This window comes from Hyaena hyaena, unplaced genomic scaffold (assembly GCF_003009895.1).
Source record: "Hyaena hyaena isolate Hyena2069 unplaced genomic scaffold, ASM300989v1 scaffold_931, whole genome shotgun sequence".
NCBI lineage: Eukaryota > Metazoa > Chordata > Mammalia > Carnivora > Hyaenidae > Hyaena > Hyaena hyaena.
Window position 1 is genome coordinate 401,454 of NW_024081564.1, and position 26,420 is coordinate 427,873.

General features: G+C 44.5%; 1 protein-coding gene across 4 annotated transcripts; it reads right to left on the reverse strand.

The window, feature by feature from the left end:
* Positions 1-2,934: 2,934 nt before the first annotated feature.
* On the reverse strand, positions 2,935-26,396 carry DYNLT2 (dynein light chain Tctex-type 2). 4 transcript variants are annotated; one of them, XM_039221033.1, is made up of 5 exons: positions 26,255-26,396; positions 13,750-13,956; positions 11,057-11,215; positions 7,732-7,799; positions 2,935-3,296 (listed from the first exon to the last, which is right to left on the reverse strand). In XM_039221033.1, the coding sequence occupies exons 1-5, from the start codon at positions 26,360-26,362 to the stop codon at positions 3,269-3,271; spliced, it is 570 nt and encodes a 189-aa protein (XP_039076964.1). In that variant the 5' UTR covers positions 26,363-26,396; the 3' UTR covers positions 2,935-3,268. The 4 variants fall into 4 exon arrangements, with proteins under 4 accessions (XP_039076964.1, XP_039076961.1, XP_039076965.1 ...); XM_039221030.1 differs by having other exon boundaries at positions 7,697-7,799; XM_039221034.1 differs by lacking the exon at positions 7,732-7,799.
* Between the last annotated feature and the right edge of the window lie 24 nt (positions 26,397-26,420).

Sequence of the window (26,420 nt, forward strand, 5' to 3'; positions counted from 1 at the left end):
GGGGCCCCTCGGCGGCCCGCGCCCGAGAGCGTAGGCGCAGCCACCTCGGGGCCGGTGGAGATCCTACCGCGGAAGCGTGGCTGGAATTCGACTTGCACGCGTGTAATTTGGGGTTGGAATGTGCTCTGCACCTGAGGCCCTAGGGAGGCAGGCAGGTGGGCAGGGCCCGCACCCAGAGCCGTGCTTTGCAGGCTGGCCCGGGCCCCCCCGAGGCTGGTCAGCTGCCCAGAAGGGCCGCGGCCGCCCCGCCCTCCCCAGCCTTGCTTGCCGCACCGCCTGGGCGGATCATCCCCTCGTGTCTCCTCGCACCGTGGGCTGTTGCCGAGGGCGTACACACTAGCGCCGCGGAGGCCTGCGTAGGAGACACCCCGAGGCACTAACCCTGGCTGTTACACTCCGCTTGGTCGCCGCGAGGACTTCTCACACAGCTCTGGGCCCCAACCTTAAAGAACATGGCAGGCAGTTGTGATGACAAGGGTACCGGAAGTTTCTTAAAAGTTGACCTAATATCTCAGCAGACACTGTTAGCTGAGAGTGTGGATGGTTTGTTTCAAGGCAACAGACAAAGGCCCTGGGATGTAGTGCCACACGGCTTCCCTGTCATTGTCTCCGCTTACGCTCAGGCGACCCTTCCCACTCCCTCTAGGCCATGGCCTTAATACAGAGGACCCTCCTTGACTCTCCAGCTCACCCGCTCCTGACTTCCACCCCATCAGAAAAGAAATGGCACCAACAGCTCAAGATTCACAAATGGCTCCTGAGCTAAGCCTTACTTTCACTCACAACCTCGGTCAGACCAGCTCCCTATTTCCCTGCCCTCTGAAGAAAACAGCCTGTCTGAGAACCCCAGGAAAAATCAACAACTCCCAAATTCTCTTAACTGATCAAGGCCGTCCCTCAGATTCTCCAGATAGATTTGAACAATAAATATGTATAGCCAAATATATATATTCAGAATACAACTGAATATATGATACGTGTTATACAACTATACATTCATTATATCTATACATTCAACTATTTCGGGTCCGCTCCTTTCCCCTGGGTATTCTGTCTCTAGATGAGACACAAATTTAAAACTCTTCATTCCAAGTCAAAACATAGTGATTCGGCCTTTCAGCACGCACGGGAAGGCAGCGTGCTAAGGAGCACAGTCCCTGCCCGTGGGCAGTGTCAACACCAGATATGATACAAATATATAAATGTTATTAAAGGCAGTTTAGATAGGAGACACTTTACTTGCAAGGACAAAAGTTAAGATTTTAAGGTTGGCACAGAATTTGAAAAGTATCTTGAGAGACTGGTAGGACAATTACAAGGAAATACACGACTGGAAATGGAAATAGGGTTTTAAGCCTGAAAAAGACTGAGAGTGGTAAAAATAGGAAGCATATGTAGGTACAGCAACCATTCCAAATATGGCTTGAGATTGGGGTAAATAAAGGCAGATTCCAGGAATTAGGAGTGAAATACACAGGGCACCAGTATGATGCAATGGTGAGAATAATGATTAGGAGTTAAGATTTTGGTTTCGATACCAACTGTGTCACTTAATAGCTGTGTGATCAGTAATGGGTAAATTTTTCATCTCTCTGACCCTCCATTTCCTCATTTGTAGCATTAAAATAATAATGTCCGTTGCATTATTTTGCACGTTATGGAAAGCAATTATGAACTAAGAATTATGTTAGCTAGCAGTATAAAGAAGCATTCATTCACTCATCAAATACTACCTTACTGTGTACGAGGCTGAAAAAAAGCAGAAAAGGAGCAGGGGGCACCTGGGTGACTCAGTGGGTTAGGCCCTGGCTCCTGATTTCAACTCAGGTCATGATCTCCCGGTCGTGGGATCCAGCCCCACGTCAGTGTGTCCACTGAGCACTGAGCCTGCTCAGGAAACTCTCTCTCGTTCTCTCTCTCTCTCTCAAAATAAATAAACACTAAAAAGAAAGAAAGAAAAGGAGCAGGAAACTAAGTGTAAACTGGGAGGACTGTGTGTTTCGAAAAAAGGGGCTCGTGTCAAATGAGAGTTTGAATAAGATGACGAGAAAAAAATGTCCAGTGTATTTAGCAATCTGGGGGAAATTAGCAAACTTAATTATTTGGAGGTGTCTCAAGAGTGACAGCTTCGGAAACTAGCGGGAAGCCCCTTGAGGAGGGAGCCCGGAAGGAGCGCGGGAGAAAGGGGGCGCTGGGAGGTGGGGCGTGGTCTGTAAGGTGAGACAGGAGCCTGTTCGCACCTTGAGGAGGCCGAGCAGAGGTGGAGTCACAGTGCAGGGGAGAGGGAGGCGGGGAGGGAAGGAGGGAGGCTGGGAAGCAGCTCTGCGAAGGCCAGAAGCCAGCACAGGTGCCGGTAAACCCTTGACAGCACGAAGCTCAATCCATCCACTGTGACGACTTAAAAAACACAATGTGGCTGCAGACGCACGTGGGGTTTGAGACTGGGTGGTGAAGAGCCTGGAAGACTCTCCTCTGATATGTCTCCTTTCCTGAACGAAAAACTGAGAGTGAGGAGAGGAATGTAGGAAGTCGGAGGCAAGAGGTGCAGAGAGCAGGGGTGCCGGGTTCCTGGGCGGCCAGGGCATTCGCCCGCTGGAGGTCTGTGTCCAGAGGTTAGAAGTGAAACCAGTGGGTCTGGTTTTTCCAGGTTCTCGGTCACATTTAGCTGCTTGGATTCCGGCTGGTCCGAAGTGGATATGCTCTTCGTTCACAAGGGTTTTACCAGATGAGGAAGAAGGGCAAATTCTAACAATTTGCTATTGGAGAAGAGCATGGACAGACTTCAGTCCGATTCTATAGGTGCTGAGCTCTAGGGACAGGAAATGATTGCATGAGAATAACCGGCTAGAATTTGAGATTTCATAGGTCACGCTGATACTGACTGGTGAGGTTCGGAGGGAGCCGATGACCAGGAAAGAATTCTTGAGACGTGTCTGGTGCCACACGGTGGTTTTATTAAAGCAGGGAAGGACCCGTGGGCAGCAAGAGCCGCGCTGGGGTCCTGAGGAGCGATGCTGACACACTTGGGAGTTTAGGGAGGGGAAGGCAAAAGGGAGGCCTCCAGAAGGGCTTTCATGTGCGAAGAGGATTCCTGAGATGCCTGAGGCCCTGCTGCTGTCCGGCTCAGGTGGGTTTTCCCTCCAGCAAAGCGTTAGCCCCGGGGGCTCCTGGAGGGGTCGCTGTCATTGGGCCACAGGTTCTGAGGAAATTTAGTTCCGTCTCCGTTTCTTTCTGCCTTTGTTTCCCACATCACTGATGGTGGCGAAGGCTACAGGATGAAGCCCGGGGCGGGTGACCTACGTGGGCGACAGGAAAAGGTCACTCAGGGCGAGTGGCCAAGGAATTGAGAAGCCAGAGTATAGACGTCCTAGTTTTCCTGAGAGCACAGAGGCTGAAGTCCTGCAAAGTGATCTTAACAATCAAAGAGAAAAACTGCAATTATCCCATGGCTTAAAAAAACTTTGGGGAAAACGTTTAAAACTCCCTTACTGCCAACTGTCAATGTCGTAAAGCTATTATTTTTTTAATTGTAAAGCTATTATTAATTTAGTACCGTGTATTTTAAAATGAGCAACCCTGGGCGCCTGGGTGGCTCCGTTGGTTGGGCGTCTGACTTCGGTTCAGGTCATGATCTCACGGTTCGTGGGTTCGAGCCCCGCGTCGGGCTCTGTGCTGACAGCTCAGAGCCTGGAGCCTGTTTCGGATTCTGTGTCTCCCTCTCTCTCACCCTCCCCTGTTCATGCAGTCTTTTTCTCTCTCTCAGAAGTAAATATTATGTGGAAACTAATTTGACAATAAACTATTTGTAAAAAAAAAAAAAAAAAGAAAGCATTAAAAAAATTTTTTTTAATAAGCAACCCTGGAAATTTGTCATTAATTTCTGTGTAAAAAGTTTAGCAGGACCAGTTTGAGCAGTGCTTGCCTTCTCAGACAACAACTTCCCTTTTCTGGGCCTTGATAACTCAGCCTGCAGTTTCAATGTCGTACAGTCTCTCTAAGTGTCTTTAATGTGAAGTCGTTATCAGAGTCAGTCACTTCCTGAGACACCTTCACCCTTTGTCACGACCACCTGCTTGACCTGACGTGTGGAATCCGGGTGGGGTTCCCCGGCAGGGCCGTGGTCTGGGCCCGCAGCTTAACAGGGAGGCTCAGCGCTAACCGGGCCTCGCGCAGCCCCAAGACGATGAAACCGGACTTTACTGCGGTCGGAGCTTGTTCACCGGCCCCTCCGTGTGACCCAGCGCCCCTTCAGCACGGCAGCTCACATGCGCCCTGGGCCCGAACGCCGGCCAAACTGATTGGGATTTAGTAGTAGTCGTATCAGAATCCGTATCAGTTATCATTGGTCCTCCTTCCAAAGTAGAAGAAAGGCTTTCTGTTCCTCAAGCAGAGCAATTTAAACTCAAAGGTGTGGGTCCCACGTTGCCATGTCTCTTCCACTCACCGGCCTCTCTCCCTGTGGTTCCGACAGCGCCTCCTGCAGGCTTAGGTCTCCTCCTAGCTCGCTTCGCTCTCGCCATTTTCAAATTTCCTAATTACATCCAATTTTCTGACTTCTTTAATGCCCTTTCAACTTTTTTGGCAAATTTTATAAAATAAAATTTTAACGTAAAACAATTTTCTTTCGACAGCTCAGTTTTGTAAAGCATCGTGTAGGTCTGTGGCTGTGGACAAGGAGGCAGTACGAGAACACGCTTGCTGCCTGTGTCTGTCCTGACCCGCCAGATAACTGAAGTGCGGTCACCAGTCACCAACAGGCTTTGCACGGGGCTCGTGATGCCTGTCAGTCATTCACGCATAACCTGTGGTCTGAGAACTGGCTGTGAGGCTGGTAGGCGATGCAGTCACCCGGTCGACGTGGCGCGGCACCCGAGCTCTGACCCGTGTTGGTGGGGGACTGGTGCCGTTGAACTGCGCTGTGGCAATTAAAGCGTGTGCATAGCAGAGGGTGCCCAGGTGGGGACTGCCTTAGCGGACGGTTATCTGTGTGGTATCAAAGTCACAAAGAATGGCAGCAGGAGTCAAGTGGAGATGGGGACCAGAGGGGTCCCTTAGCTCACGTCCAGGGGCCGTGGGGCGTGTGAAGCAGTGTGAACCCACACAGCAGGCTTTGCCAGGAGCCAGAGTGGTTGGAGGTCAGAGGGGCCCCCTCCCCGGACCTTCCGGCAGCTTTCGCCTGAGGGGCTGTGGTGGGGGTGCAGTGGGGGGTGTGGGCCAGACCGACGTCATCTTGGACGAGCCCACCTCGAGGACCGCTCTGCCACCTGCAGTCTTCTGGAGCACAGCCCCGCCGGCCTGCTCTTCCTTCTGTGCAGCCGCACCCCTTCACGCTCGGGCGCCCACCCACCTGCCTGCTCCGGCCTAGAAGCGGGACTAGGAGACACACAAATTCTCAGCCATCTCCCCCTGGCCGGTCCCCCACGCGTACACACAGCCCCCAGGGCTAGAAAGACAGGGCTTAAGGAAGGCAGGGTCACGAAGACCCACTTGTCCCCTGGCCCCCAAGACAGGCTTCCGTGTGCACGTCCCCTTCACAAACCCTCTCTCGTCAGGCCGGGCGAGGCCTTTTTCTTTGGTCTGGTGGTTCCTTCAGTCTCCCTTCCACAGCACAGGGACTCTGCCGTGGGGACAAGCCAGGCCTTATTAAGCAAAAGAAACTCAAAATACCTGTGGAGGAGAGCTTGGGAACACGGGGGAGCCCCGGGAAGCCTGCAAAGGGAGGCCGCTAAGCCACGCGAGAAGCTGTGAGAGGCAGGAAGTCAGATCAGCGAGGTGCACATTTCTCGAGGGGCTGAAGCAACCTCTAGTCACATCTCAGGTGGCTCGTCCTTTGGGCTCCTAAGGACACTGGGAAACTGGTTCAGAAGTGACAGCCCTGACCCTGGGGCCGCAGGGTTACTGCCCCCTTCTGGTGGCTCGCGCAGAGGGGGCTGCCAGCAGGGAGAGGCTCCCCGGGTACAGGACTCCGTCAGGTTTGGGGGAGGGGCGGCGGGCGGAGGGAGGCCCTCACAGAACCTGAGGAGACCCGAGGGCAGTACAAAGGAGGGCATGTACGGCAGCCTGACGACGGGAGGTCCGGTGGGGGCAGCAGAGAGGAGCACTCCTGGGTCAGAGGTGTTCACGGGCACCTGGGACCCATTAAACCTCAGAACATGGCAGTATTCTGCCCTCGAGAATCAGAGAATCAGACCCACGAGAGTAGGCAGCCGAGATGACTGAGGGGACCCGGCCCGGGGGTGACACGCAGATGTCTACACCTCCAGTCTTTGTGTGAGGCCAAGAGTGCGCTCCCCGGTTCATCCTCAGGAGCGCCGTCTTCACGAGGCGCACTCCTTCCTCAAGGGCCCCCAGTGCGATGGGGTCCAGGCGCCCTGCTCCACGTCCCGCACCTCACACAAGGCCTGCGACATGGCGGACTTGGGGTGCGGTTGAACAAAACCTTCCACAAGTGAATGTGTGAAAGAAAGGGGTGCTGGAATAGATGGGGGGGATCTGGGGACCCAGACAAGAGATATAAGGGCGACTTTGAGTCACGTCAGAAAATCAGAGTCTATGGAATTTAACAAGTGAATACATCGGGGGTTGGGAGAAGAGAAGAGAAAGAGCAAAGCTGAACGGAAGCCTGAGGCATCACCAGATCATAAGTTTAGGACTTAGTTAAGCTCCAGAGCTCTGGCAAGTGCTGGGCACTTACTCTTTTCACGTGGGTGGGTACTTCAGCAAGGGCATACAGGCCCAGCCCCAAGGAGTGAACTTGACCCATCTAGTCACAGATAAGAACATGATTAAATCATATTCAGTTAAACAAATGTGCAGAAAAGTCTAGGGGGAGACAGGAAAGACAGAAACCCATGGATGCCTGGTCTAGTACCTGGAAAAGAAAATTTTCCTTTTTTTTTTTTTTTGAGAGAGAGAACCGGAAGAGAGGCAGAGGAGGAGAGAGAGAAAACCCCAAGCAGGCGCCACACTCAGCATGGAGCCTGACATGGGGTTCAATCTCATGACTGTGAGATCATGACTTGAGCCAAAATTGACAGTCAAATGCTCAACCAACTGAGCCACGCCGGTGCCCCTCTCTCTCTCTTTTTTTTAAATAAACAATTGGAATAGGTGTTTCAGTTCCCGCATCTGAAAAGAGCTTAACTAACAGACTACCAAGTAGAATACCAATACCAACACATTTTAAGCATTTTGATTGGTTAGGGATGTGTTAAATACATTAATGTCTTTCTTTCAAATTTGGTAATTCCTGTCAAGAGAATGCATGCAACATAGCAAAATACCACTCAGAAATACATCTGCCTTTAGAAGTTTTCCAAAATCTATTTTAACATTTACTTAATTTGACACTTTACAAGGTTGTGTCATAATTTCCTCTAGCAAATTCTGATTGTCTTAAATCTAACAAGAATGCTAGATAATTCCCCTTAGAGTCTAAGCACTTATATATTCATATCTATCTCTATGTATCATTCATACGTTTATACTTTAGGGTAACAGAACGTGAATAAATATGATAACTAGGAAGTTACAGAGGTTAAAAAAAATCCAGCTTTTACTTGTTTGTTGTTAAAATAATACAACGAAGCTTCAACAGGAGGCCAAAGCGTAGGGAGTCAATGCCTGCTGTGAGATTCACAGGTCTACAGATGTCCTGTGTCTCTGCAAAGTTGAGGAGTAAACACGCCCTACTCACAATAAAGAGCAAACACCAGGGCCAAGGCCACGTACGTTTCCGTTTCGTGTTTCGCAGCAACCCAGCTGTCCCATGTCACGTCCCAGATCCATCTGCTGGCAATCTGTGACAGACCGATTTCAAAAGACCAACCTTAGATTGAACATGTTAAGAAATAATTTTTAAGTCTATATAAATTTGATATGTTTTTAAAAGATGCATAAGTATCTTAGAAAGTGATATTTAAAAAGTAGTTTGTCCTATCTCCCCTTTCCTGAAGTCTTAACAGCGATGCTTCCTAGGCCCCCTCTTCTCCCTGGAGCCAGACCTATTTGACGTGGAGACTCCCCAAGACTCGACCTTAGCAGAGAGTGCCTGGGGCAGGAGGCTGTAAACTGGGTCTAAGGCTTCTGCATACACTACTTCTCCTCTGTGTCATAGTCCATGAATTTTTCTTTCCGTCCTTACAGTATTTTCCAGAGAAAGTTTGTCAGAACCTTGTTCTGAAATAAAGGAATGGCTAGCTGCTGGAGAAAATTCTAAATCCTTTGCTTCGCTCACAAAGCCATACACAATTTACTACAGTCTACTTTTCATGTTGTTTCTAAATGGCCACAAACCTTTTGTGTCTTCTCCCAGAGCTGAGTCTATTTCTCCACCCCTTGAGTACGAGTTCACCTTGGGACTTACTCTGAGCAAAAGAATGTGACGGGTAACTTTGCATTAAAGTGTCAGAGGTCTTCTGCTCCAGCCTCCTCAGAGCGCTGTGAGGAGACCCCCACATAAGGAAACCCACTCAGTCCACTGGATGATGGTGGCTCATGTGCCGAAGATCCCAGGTGCCCCAACCAATATCCAGCACCAGCTGTCAGACACAGGAGTGAGGCCATCTTGGACCCACAGCCCAGCAGAGTGACCAGGGGGCCAGGGCATCAGGGCCACAGCAGAGTGACCAGGGGCCAGGGCATCAGGGCCACAGCAGAGTGACCAGGGGGCCAGGGCATCAGGGACACAGCAGAGTGACCAGGGGCCAGGGCATCAGGGCCACAGCAGAGTGACCAGGGGGCCAGGGCATCAGGGACACAGCAGAGTGACCAGGGGCCAGGGCATCAGGGCCACAGCAGAGTGACCAGGGGGCCAGGGCATCAGGGTCACAGCAGAGTGACCAGGGGCCAGGGCATCAGGGCCACAGCAGAGTGACCAGGGGGCCAGGGCATCAGGGTCACAGCAGAGTGACCAGGGGCCAGGGCATCAGGGCCACAGCAGAGTGACCAGGGGGCCAGGGCATCAGGGTCACAGCAGAGTGACCAGGGGCCAGGGCATCAGGGCCACAGCAGAGTGACCAGGGGGCCAGGGCATCAGGGACACAGCAGAGTGACCAGGGGCCAGGGCATCAGGGCCACAGCAGAGTGACCAGGGGGCCAGGGCATCAGGGTCACAGCAGAGTGACCAGGGGCCAGGGCATCAGGGCCACAGCAGAGTGACCAGGGGGCCAGGGCATCAGGGACACAGCAGAGTGACCAGGGGCCAGGGCATCAGGGCCACAGCAGAGTGACCAGGGGGCCAGGGCATCAGGGTCACAGCAGAGTGACCAGGGGCCAGGGCATCAGGGCCACAGCAGAGTGACCAGGGGGCCAGGGCATCAGGGACACAGCAGAGTGACCAGGGGCCAGGGCATCAGGGCCACAGCAGAGTGACCAGGGGGCCAGGGCATCAGGGTCACAGCAGAGTGACCAGGGGCCAGGGCATCAGGGCCACAGCAGAGTGACCAGGGGGCCAGGGCATCAGGGACACAGCAGAGTGACCAGGGGCCAGGGCATCAGGGCCACAGCAGAGTGACCAGGGGGCCAGGGCATCAGGGTCACAGCAGAGTGACCAGGGGCCAGGGCATCAGGGCCACAGCAGAGTGACCAGGGGGCCAGGGCATCAGGGTCACAGCAGAGTGACCAGGGGCCAGGGCATCAGGGCCACAGCAGAGTGACCAGGGGGCCAGGGCATCAGGGACACAGCAGAGTGACCAGGGGCCAGGGCATCAGGGCCACAGCAGAGTGACCAGGGGGCCAGGGCATCAGGGTCACAGCAGAGTGACCAGGGGCCAGGGCATCAGGGCCACAGCAGAGTGACCAGGGGGCCAGGACATCAGGGAGACAGCAGAGTGAGCAGGGCGTCAGGGACACCAGCAGGAAAACCAGCTAGTGCATCTGGGCAGCCCCACAGAATGATGAGCAGACAAATGTTTTTAAGCTAAATCCTGGGCTGATTTGTCGTATGGTCCTGTCACTGATACACATCATACCCAACTCCACCACTGAAATATACTGCAAGCACACAGGTTACCACCAAGCACACCAAGGTCCCTCTGCCTTAGCGTCTTCGCACTCATGTTTCCTCTGGTTGCAGGTCTTCTCCCTGGTCCCTGGCACAGCTGGTTTCCCCTTGTCATTCAGATATTAGGGGGACTTCCCTGTCTGCAGACAACCCCAGTGGCCGCTCTGCCACTCTATCAAACTGTCCTACTGAACTTTCTCTCGGGAGCACTGATCACCATCTAGAAGCATGCGGGCATTCTCTTCTCGCCAGGAGCCAGGACCACGTCTGTCTTGCTGACTCGTGTGGCCGGCACCCCCCTGCCCGCTTCCGACGCAGCTCCCTCCAGCTGTGCATGCCAGATGTGCCGCTGCCACATGTGCACTCTTGCGTGGCTCAGAGGTGTGCATTCGCATTCGCAGATGACCAGGCTTGCTGATTCCTGGGGACTCTGCGCCGGAGAGCACGCTGAGGATTGTAAGGTGGCCCCTCTCATGTCATCCTTGGAGCAGCTCCAGCCAGGAGGGGTATCTATCACCCCCGTGTTATAGATGAAGAGCCGGGCCGCGGGCTGTGATTGTCGCTGCCAGGGTTCATACTAGGCTGGCTGGGCTCTGGCACCCAGGTGTCCCCCAACCCCGTCCTCACTATTCCATTTCTTCAACTCCAGTCTGCATTGTTTTCTTTCCTTGAGTGCAGTGAAAACTCCCTGAGAATCATAATCATGGTCCATGTCTCGTCATTCTTTCTTTTTCTCAGTGCCTAACGCCCGTTAGTGCTCTAAATAAACTTACTGGTTAATTATCAAATGACATTAAATTGTCAAATTTGGCATGATCAAGGACCAGGATAGCCATACAATTTAGTAAATTATCAATAGAAAATTGCCACTTCTGGGTTAGTACTTTTCAAATAACATGCAGCGAAAGAAGATACAGTTAACAAAATTAGCCTTCATTAGAGAGGCACCTCAGGGTCTTGAACTGCCTTGGAGGCAACACAATTAATGATCAATCACCGCAGAGGAGATCTTAGAGCTATAACTGATAGATGCTGGATCACGATGGTACTTACATTTATTGCCTGACCAGTCTTTTGAATAAATAATACTTTTATAATGAACTTGTAACGGTGGTACCCAAATTCTTTCACTGCTGACAATATGCGGTCTGCTAATTCAAGTGATAAATGAGAGAAGACTTTATCATCATATTTGACATCTTTAAGACTTTCCTTTAAAAAATAGAAAAAATATATTAATTTTCAAACCAAATATTTTCTACATAAAAATTCAAGAAAACATGTATCTAAATAATACACATAACTTACAATAAATACATGTGTTCCTAACCAAATGATATGAAATGAATGCTGTGCTTACCGAATTATTTCAACAATGTTGAATAAAAGTTATTTTCGTTTTCAATTACATTCAATTGCTCTTCATTACAAACGCTGAGGCTGTTAAGTTTTCCTTCACTGGATCACCCCATCTAACCGTTAGTAGGGAGACACGGGAATCTTAATGCTTCTGGGAATTCTTAGGGTAGACAAAGGAAACCTTTCTATAATTTACGTATTTGCTAAAACTCAGACTTTAGTTTTCCTCAAGCTTGGACTTCCTGGACCAGAGCCTGTATTCTGCGATTCCTGTCTTCTGCAGTCTTCCTGAATTGAAGCCACTTCTCCAACCCTGTCCCCATGGCTTCGCACCCTACTGCTGTCTCTGTGGGCTCCCGGAGAGCACTGAGGAGATGGAGAGCACCATGCCATGCCCGCTGTGGATTAATGATAGCTGGGGAGAAGGATGTGAGCCAGGAAGCACAAGGCTTTCCTACAAACCAGAAGCGGATTGGAACACCCAGTGAACCAGTGATGAATTAACCATACTTCTGGGTCCACAATCACAGATGAACTCCTACCAGCTATTTTTATAGGCAGGTAAAACCAAAGAAGTAGCTCTTGTTTTTTGATTCCTTTCTAGAATGGCGCTGGACCTAAAACTGGTCTCGAAGAATTCATTTCCCTCAGGCATTTGGCCCTGGTTCTATCGCTCAAACACCTAGTAACATGCATTCTCTCTTCTGACTCTGCCCAGCAGACCCCAGTCTTCGCCTACTCAGATGCTCTTATTTAAGAAGTGACATGTACTTGCTATAGGAAGATACCCACAAGCTCCGTCAGGATACGCTATCTCTGCATGTAGAACAATGCTGGATTTTCCGTGAACCCAGGGGAAAGTCCCTGGCCTCTTTATGACCCCTAGTTTCCCACCTACATATCCAATCCGCTGTTTTAGGCCGCTTGCATGCTCAGTGCAATTCTGTAAATTATCATATGTAAATACAATTTGAAATCAATAAGTCTGAACCCAGTCTATGTGCTAAGGCCAAGCAAGGGACACACCATGTATACTTTTATGTCATATATGCTTGCTGTTAATTAGATAAGAGAAGAAGGTAATCAGTAATTATTTTAATGTATCAAATTGAGTTGAATTTCTTTATTTCCTGAAGCTATGAGCCATAATGTCATTACCAAACAGTATCGGACAATTATTAGTTTAGGTTAGAAATGTATCTGTCTACACAGGTGGAGGGAGATTAGAGTAGCTTCCTAAATATTCTTCTGTATTCATAAAAGTTAATTCACTTTGCTAAGATTAAAGGAGTATTAATCATTTATACAAAATAAGTTAATGCTTTCTTCCCAATAGCTAGCTCACATCAGTTGTTACTGAAGGAATTTACCTCATAAACTGGAGGGGAGGTAACACTGAAACAAGGAACGGATCTGGGTTAGAATCAGGCTTGGTGGAATCCCACAGGGGAATTCCCACAGGGGAATCCAGCCATCAGAAAATGCCTGGGTGCCTGGTGCCCAGAACTAGATGCCACCGATACAAAGGGGATTCGGAAAAAGTGGTCCCATGGGGCGCCTGGGGGGCTCGGTCAGTTGAGCATCCGACTTCAGCTCAGGTCATGATCTCACGGTTCATGGATTTGAGCCCCACGTCAGGCTCTGTGCTGACAGCTCGGAGCCTGGAGCCTGTCTTTGGATTCTGTGTCTCCCTCTCTATCTGCCCCTCTCCTGCTCATGCTCTCTCTCACTCTCTCTCTCAAAAATAAATAAAACATTATAAGAAAAGAAGTGGTCCCTCAAACTTTCTATAAGTAAAAAATATTTTTTCCTTTGCTAAGAAATGTGATGAAGGAACTATCTTCATCTGAACAATGTAGCCTTCAGATACCAATACTAGTATAAACAATGTTGTATTAATGTTAGTATTACAGTATTCGGTTCATAAAATTGAAGAAGCTTTTTTGGACTATCCTGGAAACAAGTATCTGAGTTTCAAACAACTGTCTTAACGGAACTTTAGATTCCAGTCAGTTTGAAGAAGAAAACCTATGCGCCATTGGCGGCTGCCTGTCCTTAGAAGCGTTAGTATACAGGAGCCAACTTCCCACACGTACACAGTGTGCTTTGTTTAACTCATTCCTCCAAATATAGGAAAGCATAGACTCTGAGGGATAAATAATTTATGGATAATTAAGAGATGAATGAAATAACAAAAGAATATTTCCTTTAAGTCTAGCTCATAGCATCAATGTGAAGATGCTTGAGTATGAATACAAAGTACTTTCATATTTTCAGAGATATAATACAAAAAGTCAATCAGGGTAAGTATATAGTCATAAATCTTAATATAGTTCATCAAACCTCCAAAGCTAAGATACTGCTATCATACATACTTACCAACCTACCTCTAATATCTGCTGGACTTTAGTTTCCACTGAGTGAGCTTGGAATTTTTTCAATGGCTCCATTCTATATGTATTAGCAAACTTTAATTTTGCCAGAGCACTCTTCCATTCTTTACCTATATCAGCAATTGACTCATCAAATGGAGGCTCTACATACTGAACATCATGAAATGATTCTCTCAGTCTTTCTCTTAAAAGTTGTGCATACTGAAAGGGAGGGAGAGAAGAGAGAGAGATTACTTTTTATTTATTATTTTTATTTTTTAATGTTTATTCATTTTTGAGAGAGAGACAGACAGACAGACAGAACACGAGTGGGGGAGGAGTAGAGAGAAAGGGAGACAGACTCTGAAGCAGCTCCAGGCTCTGAGCTGACAGCACAGAGCCCGACGTGGGGCTCAAACTCATGAGCTGTGAGATCATGACCTGAGCTGAAGTCGGATGCTTAACTCACTGAGCCATGCAGGCATCCCTACTTTTTTAATTGTAAAATGAAATTTTAGATCTAAGAACCCTGTTTGGAAATCCATTCTAACTGACTTCTGTGATAAAGAGGTTGCTAAACCCTAGATTTACTAATTCACTCCTGGGTATCAATTTGGTAAAAGAAAGAGAGAAAAAAGAACCTAGCTAGCTAGCTATCATCCATCTATTTATCTATAAACACAAACACACAGAAACACAAATTTACAAACATATACTTAAAATATCCATAGAAGATACCAAAGAACTGGAAACGAGAGGCTCCAGAGCAGCCAACTGGGTGGCTTGAAGATGGTCATGTAAAGAAAACTCAAGTTCTCTACCCCGAGGTTATGAAGATATTATCCTTCATTGTCTTCTTATAATTTTAATTATATCATTTTTATTTAGCTGTCTTTGAACAAATGACATTATTTACCTAAGTCATTTTACATATTTACATAACATAACATTACATAAGTCTTAAGTTGAAAATAACATATTGGTTTGGTATATATGTTATTCTATGCTTTTGAATTCTATGCTTTTTCAACATTCATTCTGTGACATTCAACATTCCTTAAAGAAATATTTATTTGGTGCCTAATATGTTCCAGAAAAATGTCCTAGGTTCTGAAGTTACAGAGGTGAGCCTAATTGAAATATCTAGCAATCAATTGTTCTGCTTGTGTTAATTCGTAATCAAGCCGTCTGCATATATATAGAGTTATCTTTCTAGTGGAGAGGAGGGCTGATCGACAATTAAAAAGTATATATAAGCTAACTTAAATAGTGGCAATTGCTATAAAATCACATGACTTGGTAGAAATTCACTGTGAGGGTCTATTTAGACTGAATGATTAGAGAAGGCCCCTCAGCCCGAAAAGAACAGGAAATAGGGAAGGGCAGAGGCTTCAAAGCAAAAACTTAGTGTGCTGTAAGGGCAGGTTTGTGCTCACTATGTCTCAAGTGTCTGAGCGAGGCAGAGTGGTGACATGGTGACACTAGGAAGGCAGCCCAGGAGCAGGGCAGGTAGCACTGAATAGAATGTGGTAAGGGTTTCGGATTTTATTCTCAAAACAATGTAAGCCACTGGAAAAATTTAAGCGAGCACAATATATTCTAAATTACAGTTTAAAAAAATTTTTTTTAATGTTTTTTATTTATTTCTAGGAGAGAGAGAGACAGTGTGAGCAGGGGAGGGTCAGAGAGAGAGGGAGATACAGACTCTGAAACAGGCTCCAGGCTCTGAGCTGGCAGTCAGCACAGAGCCCGACACGGGGCTCGAACCCACAAACCGCGAGATCATGACCTAAGCGAAAGTCGGATGCTTAACCGACTAAGCCACCCAGGCGCCCCTCTAAATTACAGTTTTAAAAGGTCATTCTGGCTGGTGTGGTGAATAGGTTACAGGGAGATCAGGGCCTGGATGGAGGTAATAACTGTATACTTTACAATGCTTTTAACAAATAACGTTAACTAAATAACTCCATAGATTTATAATTGCTTTTCTAACCAGGCACATGGTTTGCTTTGGCATTTTTATAAGAATTTGTATTTCCTGGGCACCTGAGTAGCTCAGTCGGTTAAGCTCCCAACTCCTGGTTCCTGCTCAGGTCATGATCTCACAGTTCACGAGGTCAAGCCCAACATGGGGCTCTGTGCTGACAGCGTGGAGCCTGCCTGGGGTTCTCTCCTTCTCCCTCTCTCTCTGCCCCTCCCCTGACCTTGCTCTCTCTCTCTCTCTTTCTGTCTCTCTAAATAAACTAAAAAAAAAAGAATTTTTATTTCAAAGAATTTTTTTTATGTTAACACAAATCTTTCAATTTATTCTGAAGCATTTATTATTTTGGTATTCTATTTTTTTTTATTTTTAAAAATGTTTTACTTATTTCTGATTGAGAGAGAGACAGCATGAGCAGGGGAGGGCCAGAGAGAGGGAGACACAGAATCTGAAACAGGCTCAAGGCTCTGAGCTGGCTGTCAGCACAGAGCCCGATGCGGGATCCGTGTGATCACGAACCACGAGATCATGACCTGAGCCGAAGTCGGAGGCATAACCGACTGAGCCCCCCAGGCACCCCAATTTTGGTATTCTTTTGATGAGCCTTTAAGATGACTTAAAAACATGTTTTATGTTTTCAGGAGTTGTTTTAATATAGAATTACTGTTGCACTCAGCTATTAAACTTTTATTAATTTTAATGTTTATTACCTCTAGATTTTTCCTAAATATGTAATACGGGTCTACATATTTCTATCATCCTCCCACCTTTTCATATCTTACTGCAGAGGCCAATAGTTTAAAATGTATATATTAAAAACCACAATCCAAGGAGTATTGTGAGAGAGTATTCTCTACCACTGATGCTTCTATGTGTGGCTGAAACTGGCACTGGAGCAATACTTCCCTTTCTGTGCCCTTTCTGAGGAGGTGTATCTGGCTGTGCAGTTAGCAACAGAAAGAATCTTTTCTTTTTTAGTTTAGTGCAGAATCTTCCAACTCTTCTCTTCACATCTGATTATAACAAGTACACATCATCTGTTCCACCACTGCAAATATTTCATAGAGATAGGCATCTGTCATCATCTTAGACATATGTCACTGTCCAGCTATGCCTGTGACTATTTGGGTAAGCTCATTTAATTTGAGTAGAGAGCTTACCATTTGCCAGCCTATTTTTCATCATCACTAATAGTTTCTTAATATGAATGTTTAACCAACCTTGCATTCCTGGAACAAACCTCACTTAAACTTAATATACCATCATCATCATCATTATTTTATACGAAGTTTGTACTTTTGACTCCCTTTACCGATTTTTATTTTTAGATTTCACATATAAGCAAGATCATACAGTGTTTGTCTGACTCATTTCATTTAGCCTAATGCTTTCATGGTCCACACACACTATTGCAAATGGCAAGATTTCAATCTTTTTTTTTTTATGGCTGAATACATATACTTAGGTCGTTTTCATATGTTGGTTATTGTAAATAATGTTGCAATAAATATAGGGATGCATATATCTTTTAAAATTAGTGTTTTCATTTTCTTTGGACAAACATCCAGGGTAGTTCTACTTTTAACTTTTTGAGGAACCTCGATACTGTTTTGCACAGTGGCTGCACCAATTTACATTCCCACCAACAGCGCAAGAGGGTTGCCTTTTCTCCACACCCTTGCTAACACTTGTTATCTCTTGTCTTTTTGATAATATTCAATCTGATAGGGGTGAGGTAATATCTCACTATGCTTTTGATGTGCATTTCCCTGATGATTAGGGATGTTGAACATCGTTTCATGTACCTGTTGGCCATCTATATGTCTTCTTTGGAAAAACGCCTATGCAGATTTTCTGGTCATTTTTTAATTCAATTGTTAGGTTTTTTTTTGCTGTTGAGTTTAATGGGTTCTTTATGTATTTTGGATACTAAACCCTTCTCAGATATATGATTTGCAAATAATCTCTCCTGTTCAGTAGGTTGCCTTTACATTTTGTTGATTTCTTTTGCTGTGCATAAGCTTTTCAGTTTGATGTAGCTCCACCTCTTTATTTTTGCTTTTGCTGCCTTTGCTTTTGGAGTTAGATCAAAAAATCATCATCAAGACTGAAGTCAAGGAGTTTACTGCCTGAGTTTATTTTTGTAGTTTTATGGTTTCAGGTCTTACATTCAAATGTTTAGCCTATTTTGAGTTTATTTTTGTGTACATGTAGGATAGTGGTCCAGTTTTCCCAAGCCAGCTATTGGAAAAACTGTCCTTTCCTGATTGTATATTCTTGGCTCTGTTATAAGTTAACTCACCATAAATGTGTGAGTTGATTTCTGGACTCTATTCTGTTCTACTGGCCTATGTGTCTGTTTTTATGCCAATGCCATATTGTTTTGATTGCTATAGCTTCATAACACAGCGTGAAATCAGAAAGTGAGATGCTTCCAGCTTTGTTCTTATTTCTCTATATTGCTTTGGATATTTAAAGTCTATTGTGATTCCATACAGAATTTAGGATTATTTGTTCTATGAAAAATGTCACTGGAATTTTATTAGGGATTGCACTGAATCTGTAGATTGCTTTGGGTAGTATGTACATTTTAATATTCTTTCAATCCACGAACATTGAATATCTTTCCATTTATTTGTGTCTTCTTCAATTTCTTTCAGTGTCTTATAGTTTTCACTGTAAAGGACTTTCGCCTCCTCTGTTAAATTTAGTCCTAGATATTTTATTATTTTTAATGCAATTGTAAATAGGATTGTTTTCTTAATTTCCTTCTGATAGTTTATGTATGGAAATGCAATAGATTTTTGGCACATTGATTTTGTATCCTGCAATTTTACTAAATTTGTTTATTAGTTCTGTTTTTTAATTGGAGTCTTTAGGGTTTACTATGTATAATATGTCATACACAAATATTGACAGTTTTACTTTTTCCTTTCCTAATTGGTTGCCTTTTCTTTCTTTCTCCTGCCTAATTTCTCTGGCTAGGATTTCCAATACAATGTTGAAGAAAAGTGGTGAGAATGGGCATCCTTATCTTATTATTGAACTTAGAGGAAAAGTTTTTAGCTTCTCACCATTGAGTATGATGTTCTCTGTGAGCTTGTCATATATGAGCTTTGTTATGTTGAGGTATGTTCCCTCTATGCCCACTTTGTTTAGTGTTTTTATGATCAGTGGATATTGAGTTTTACCAAATGCTTTTACTGCATCTATTGAGACGGTATGATTTTTATCATTCATTTTACTAATGCAGTATCTTGCATTGTTGGGGACTTTGAACCATCTCTGCATCTCTGGACAAATACTTGATTATAGTGTATGATCCTTTTAATATACTATAAAATTTAGTTGGCTAGTATTTTGTTGAGGATTTTTGCATCTACATTCATCAGGTTTATTGGCCTATAATTTTCTGTGGTATCCTTGTATAGTTTTGGTATCAGCGTAATGTGGCCTAGTGAAATTAGTTTGGAAGCATTCCTCCTCTTTTATTCTTTTGAAGAGTTTGAGGATATTGCTATTAATTTTTCCTTGAATGTTTAGTAGACTTCACCAGTGAAGCCATCTGGTTCTGGACTTTTTTGCTGGGAGGTTTTTGATTACTGATGTAATCTCCTTACTAATAATTATTCTGTTCAGATTTTTCTATTTTAGGAATTTATCCATTTTTTTTCTGGTTTGTCCAAGTTGTTGGCATATCTGGTAGTAATACTGGTAGTGATTTCTAAAGATCCTTTGTATTTCTGTGATAACAGTTGTAATGTCTCCTTTTTCATTCTAATTTTATTTGAGTCCTCTCCCTTTATTTCTTGGTGAAACTAAAGGTTTGTCAATTTTGTTTTATCTTTTCTAAGAATGAGCTCTTATTTTCACTGCTCTTTTCTATTGTCCCTTTTCAATTTCATTTACTTCTGCTCAAGTATTTCCTTATTTCTACTAACTTTGGGTCTATTTGTTCTTTTACTAGTCCTTGAGGTATAAAGCTAGGTTGCTTATTTGAGATTTTTGTTTCTTGATGTAGACATTTATTGTTATGAAATTGCCTCTTGGAAATGCTTTTGTTGCATTCTATAAATTTTGATATGTTGTATTTCTATTTTTCACATGTAATTTTTTAAATTTCTCTTTTGACTTTACATTGTCACATTCATTGTTTCATAGAATCTTTTTAATCTTCATATATTGTGAATTCTTGTTTTCTTCTTATAACTGACTTCTAGTTCCATACCACTGTGGTTGGTAAAGATGCTTCATATTTTTAGTCTTAAATTTATGAAGACTTGTTTTGTGGCCTAACATGTGATAGGTCCTGGAGAATGTTCTATAGGTACTTGAGAAGAATGTGTATTCTGCTGCTTCCGGATGGAATGTTCTGTATATATCTGTAAAGTCCATCTGGTCTGTGTCACTTAAGGCTGATGTTTTCTTATTTTTTGTCTGAATGATCTACCTATTGATGTAAGTGGGGTACTAAAGTCCCCTACTGTTATTGCATTCCTGTTTCTCCCTTTACATCTGTTAGTATTTGCTTTATGTATTTAGGGGCTCCTGTGTTGAGTATAGTTATCTGTATTTTGGTTTTCTTATATGTTGTTGGATTTAATTTGCCAGAGTTTTGTTAAGAATTTTTGCATCTATGTTCATGAGAAATATTGGTTTGTTTTCTTGTTATTATTCTGGTTTTGAAAGCAAGGTAAATGCTGGCCTCATGGGAGAGTTGGGAAGAATTCTCTTCATTTTTCTAGAACACTGTAATTTTTGGCTAAAACTCACCATAAAATCCATGTGGGCCTGGAGTTTTCTTTATGGAAAGGTTTTAAACTCCATATTCACTTTCTTTGATATAGGGACTATTCAGGGTATCTATTATTTCTAGAGTGAGTTATAGTAGTTTGTATCTGTATATTAGTTTGGTAGACCTGCCATAACAGAATACCAAAGACCAGGCAGCTTAAACAACAGAAGTTTATTTGCTCACAACTCTGGAGGTTGGAGATGTAAGGTCAAAGTGCTAGCAGGATTGGTTTTTCCTAAGGCCTCTCTCTTGCAGATGGCTGCCGTCTTGCTGCCTCTTCACATGGTTATTCTGCTGTGCATGCTTTGCCCTGTGTATCTCTGCCCTAATCTCCTTTTCTCAAAAGGATATGTGTGTGACTGAATAGGGTGTACCCCAACAGTCTCAATTTAACTTACCTCTTTAAAGGCCCTATCTCCATATACACTCACATTCTGAGGTACTGGGAATCAGGAATTCAACATGTGAATCCTAGGGGAATACAATTCAACCCATAACTGTGTCTTCCAAGGAATTTGTGCATTTTAACCAAGTTGTTGAAATTAGGATCATAGCTGTTTTTAGTATTTCCTTATGATCTTTTTTAAATGCTTATTGGGTCTGTAGTGATTCTTCCTTTTCATTCCCAGTATTGAGAGCCTGATTAGTCTGGCTTCAGCAAGCGCTGGCAAACTCTATTTGCAAAGCGCCAGCTAGTAAATATTTTAGGCACTGTGGACCAGCTGTGGTAGCTGCCACTGCTTTTCCTCTTCCAGCTGCCCCTTCTTCTTCTGCCTCCCCGTCTCCATCTATCCTTTTAAAATATACAAGTCATTCTCAGCTCATAGACTGTACAAAACTAGGTAGCAAGCTAGATTTGACCCACAGGCTGTTGTTTGTCAACTTTTAGGCTGGAGGTTTATCAAATTTATTGATCTTCCCAAAATATTTTTGTCTTCATTAATCTTATTTTTCAGTGTGCTATTTCGTTGACTTTCACTTTTTATTACCTCCTTACTTTCATTTACTTTGAGTTTAGACTTGAAATTTTTCTAATATCAGTATTTAGGGCTACAAATTTCCCCAAGTACTGCTATCGGCACACCCTACATTTTTTGAAATGTATTTTCATTCAGTTTAAAATATTTTCTCTTTTATTTTCTTATACCCTGGGTTATTCAGAAGTGTGTCATTTAATTTTCAGATAATTTACATTTTTCAATATCTCTTTCTGTTAACGATTTCTAATTTATTCCATTATGGTCAAAGAACATACTTTGTGTTATCTGAATCCTCTTAAAGTTACTGGGACTTGTTTCATGTCCCAGAAAACATTCATTGGGATGTTTCATGTGCACTTTTTTAAAAATTTATTTTGAGAGAAAGTGTGAGCATAAAATGGGCAGAGAGGAGACAGCAAGAATCCCAGGCAGGCTCCACACTCCCAGGATGGAGCCCAATGTGGGGCTCGAACTCAGGAAACATGAAATCATGGCCTGAGTTGAAGCTGGTTGCTGAGCCCACTGAGCTAACCAGGTGCTTCTCATGTACACTTCTAAAGAACACTTATTCAGCTGGGGTTGCATGGAGTATGTGCTAAAACTGCACTAATACAAGTTATTATTGTTCATTTATAGTCTTTTATATTTTTATTAGTTTTTTTGTCTATTTGTTCCATCAATTACTGATAGAGATGCTTATATTGAAATTTCTAACTGTAGTTATGGATGTCGATTTCTGTAAGAATACATGAAGTTCGGGGCGCCTTGGTGGCTTAGTCGGTTAAGCGTCCGACTTTCGCTTAGGTCATGATCTCACAGTTCGTGGGTTCGAGCCCCGCGTCGGTCTCTTTGCGGACTGCCAGCTCAGAGCCTGGAGCCTATTTCAGAGTCTGTGTCTCCCTCTCTCTCTGACCCTCCCCTGCGCACGCTGTCTCTCTCTCTCTCTCTCCTAGAAATAAATAAAAATATAAAAAAAAAAAAAGTTCTTGTTTCCTGTGTTTCAAAGCTTTGACTTTAGGTGCAAAAAAAATTAAGATTGTTAGGTCTTTCTGATGAACTGATTTTTCAGCATTATGAAATGATTTCCCTTATCTCTTATATTTTGTTTAGAAATATATTTTGTCTGATACTAATATATGTACTTCAGTATTCTATTAGTGTTCACATAGTATCCTTTCCATTTTAGTGTTTCTTGTAGACAATACATAGTTTCATCTTGCTTTTATAAGTAATCTGAATTTTAATTGGGGTGTTATAACAACATGAATGTCATTATGTTTAATCCTTCACATGTTTGGTTTCCTATTTGTTTCATCTATTATTTGCTTTTATTTTTGTAAAGATTTTAAGTAATTTCTACACCCAACATGGGGGTCAAACTTACAACCCCAAGATCAAGAATTCGGTGCTCTACCAACTGAGCCAGCCAGGTGCCCTGTTCTTTTTATTTTTTATGCTTTCCTTTAAGTATTTTTCATGATTCATCTGTTACCTGTTGGCCTATTGACTTTATTATTTTCCGGTGGTAGTTTTAGGCCTGATAGTATATATCTTTATCAGCCTACTTTCAAGTCATATTATGCCACTTCATATACAGCAAGGGTCCTACAATGGTATATGCCCTCTCCTGCCAACTCTCTGGCCTTTGTGCTAGAACTGCCATGTATTTTACCTCTATAAATAAAATATTTTGAGGGTACAAGCCCCAAATATGTTATTTTGGATTTAATCAGCCAATAATCTTTTTTTTTTTTTAACTGTATTCATTTTTGAGGGAGTGAGTGCACAAGAGGGGGAGAGGCAGAGAGAGAGAGGGACAGAGGATCCCAGCTCCACGCTGACAGCAGAGAGTCTGACATGGTGCTCAAATTCAGGAACCGTGAGATCACGGCCTGAGCCAAAGTCAGACACTTGGCCAACTGAGCCACCCAGGTACCCTGTAGCCAATAATCTTTTTTTTTTTTTTAGTGTTTATTTTTGAAGGAGAGAGAGACAGAGCATGAGTGGGGGAAGAGCAGAGAGAGAGGGAGACACAGAATCCCAAGCAGGCTCCAGGTTCTGAGCTGTCAGCACAGAGCCCAACGTGGGCCCGAGCCCATGAACCGTGAGATCATGACCTGAGCCGAAGTCAGATGCCTAACCGACTGAGCCACCAAGGCACCCCCCTACAGCCAATAATCTTGAAACAGACTTAATAATACAGAAAAAGATACATTTATCTGCATATTTATCACTTCCAATGCTTTCTATTCTTTCATCTAGGTATTTACATCTCATGACATTCCTTTTGCCTGAAGGACTTCCTTTCACATTTCAGATAGCACTGGTCTGTTGGTGAAGTTTTCATTTTTGTCTATCTGAACAAAACCATTATTTTGCCTCTATTTTTGAAAAATATTTTCACTTGGTATAGAATTCATGGTTGATGGTTCTTTCAACTTTAAAGAGACTTTAAAGTAATGAAAGATTTTTCAGTGTTCTGGCTTGCATTGTTTCTGGTGAGAAGCCTATTTTCATTTCGGCGTTTTACTTAAAGTTTTCTTATTTTCCCCATAGCTGCCCTTAAATTATTAAATCATTGATTTTAAGCAATTTGACGACTACATATCTTAGCATGATTTTCTTCATATTTTTTGTGCTTGAAGTTCATGGAGTTTCCTGGATTTGTGGATTTATAGTTTTCATCAAGTTTGTAAATTTATTATTTCCTCAAATGTTTTTCGCCTTCTCCTTCCCCTCTCCTCACTTGGGGACTCCAAATATTATGTGTGAGTGTGTGTGTGTGTATAGTCAGAAATTCCTCAATATCTCATTGAGGTCTAATATATTTTCCTCAGGTCTTCTTTCTATTGTCGTCTCTAGGTTCACTAATTCTCTCTTCTGCAGTGTCAAATCTATTTCCATTCAGTGTATTTTACATCTCTGACATCATTGTTTTTTTCAACTGTAGAGTTTCATTTGGATTTCATATACTCAATTTTTTCTGTACGTTTTTGTATCTACAGAATGCATTAACTGTTTTATAAGTATATAACTGCTTTAATTTGATGAAAGCTAATGCAGTAACTCATTTATAGTAATTACTTTAGTGATCTTTTACACTAATTCTGTGTTTGCCATTTGTTATTCTGAGTTCTTTTACTGTTTCCTCTCACTTTGGGTTGTATTTTCCTGTTTCTTTGAGGGTCCGCAAATATTTTATTGGACACAAGATACTGTAAATTTCATCTTCATTTTCAGTGTATGTTTCTGCATTCCTTTAAGTACTCTTGAGCTTTTTTCTAGTATGTAGTAACAGAAGGAGTTTAATTCTATGGAGGCTTGCTTTTAAGCTTTGATAGACCAGACCAGAAAAATCTTTGGCTCTAGGGCTATTTCTTCCATACACTTCTTAGCACTTTAGCCAATGCCCTACAGTTTTCCACTCTTACTGGTGGGAAAACAAATGATTTTGTAAGAGTCCACGGATTTTTTTCTGCTCACTTTGGTGGCTTTCTCTGGCCACAGGTGGCTTCCTTACCCAATGCACTGATGCACTACGCTGCAGCCTTGAGGAAAACCCTTTGCAGACACCTGGAGCTGTCTGTACAGCTCCTTCCTCTCCCATACTTGGCTCTGCACTCATATCAGCTTTATGTACCCTGGATCCCAGATCCTTCTCAGCTGAGACCTCTCCACAGGTGTGGGGTGGAATCCCTCATCATGCAGTTGGGGAATCTAGGGGTTCACTGTTCTCATTTCTCTGCCCCCCGAGATCCTGTCTTGCCTTATACCCGATCAATGGAAAAGCCACCGTTTCATACATTTTGTTCTATAATCAGTAGTTTCTGGTAGGAGTGACTCCATGTTGGCTGTGAGTAGGAGTCCTTCATCAGAAATCTGTTTTATTTGCCAGCCTTTGCTTGGAGGAAAATAGTATTATTAGCTCCCTAAACCTCTTAGAAACAAAATTTGTATTTTGTTCCTTTTTATTAAGAAAATGGTTCTCTAGAGTAATTGCCATCCTCCCCCCCCCCCCCATATTCCTAAGGGCTACAACCACACTTGACTTCCAGATGGCTTCCAACTGCAAATGATCCCCTCTGGGGTCAGAGCATGCGTGTATGGTTCGAAAATGACAGATTCCAACGTGCTGAAAACTCACATCTCTACCGTTTCGTCCTTACACATAATACTGGCCTTCTGACTCGGTTTTCCTTTTATTTTCTTATCCCTTCACTAAGGAAGAACCTGTGCAATCACTTCTCTCCTGCCTCCTGTCCGTTACGAGCCCCATGAAGTAGGAGGAGAAGCCGTTAGGCTGTGGGCCCGGGGTCCCCGGACGCGGGCTGCGGTCTCGGCCGTGGCGGTAGAGCTCTGCGTCGCCGACCAACGACCTCTTCACTCAAAGTCTCAAGACAACACGGAGCCTCGATTACAGGGACTGCTCGGACCACGGTCCTGCCGAAGTCCCCGTGCTACCCCACCGATACGCCACAACGGCATCTTCCAATGATTTCGGAAAGAAGTTAATCGGGAGAACATTTTCAATTCAATTTTTTCTCTCCTGTGTGTTCCTCCAACACCGAGCCGCCGGCTGAAACTGAAAACTGAAAACACCTCGTCGTGCGCTCGGCACGTGCGCCACTTTTCCTTCCTTCCGGGCAGCGCGCACCCGCGCCGGCGGACAACCGCCCCGGTCCGAGCGCGGCACCAACCGCCCAGGCCAGGTGCCCGGTGGCGCGGGGAGGAGACGGCCGCTCCCGACACCCGCCCCGCACTCACGGACTCCTTCTCGAACATGCTGGGCCTCCTCTCCCTCCGAGGCTGCGGCGGCTGCGGCTGAGGCGCCGGGGCGGGCGCCGGCTTCGCGCCTCGGCCTCGCTTCTCCATGCCGCCGGCTCGCCACCCCGCCCAGCGGCCCGCCTCCGCCGGACCCGAACGCCTAGCC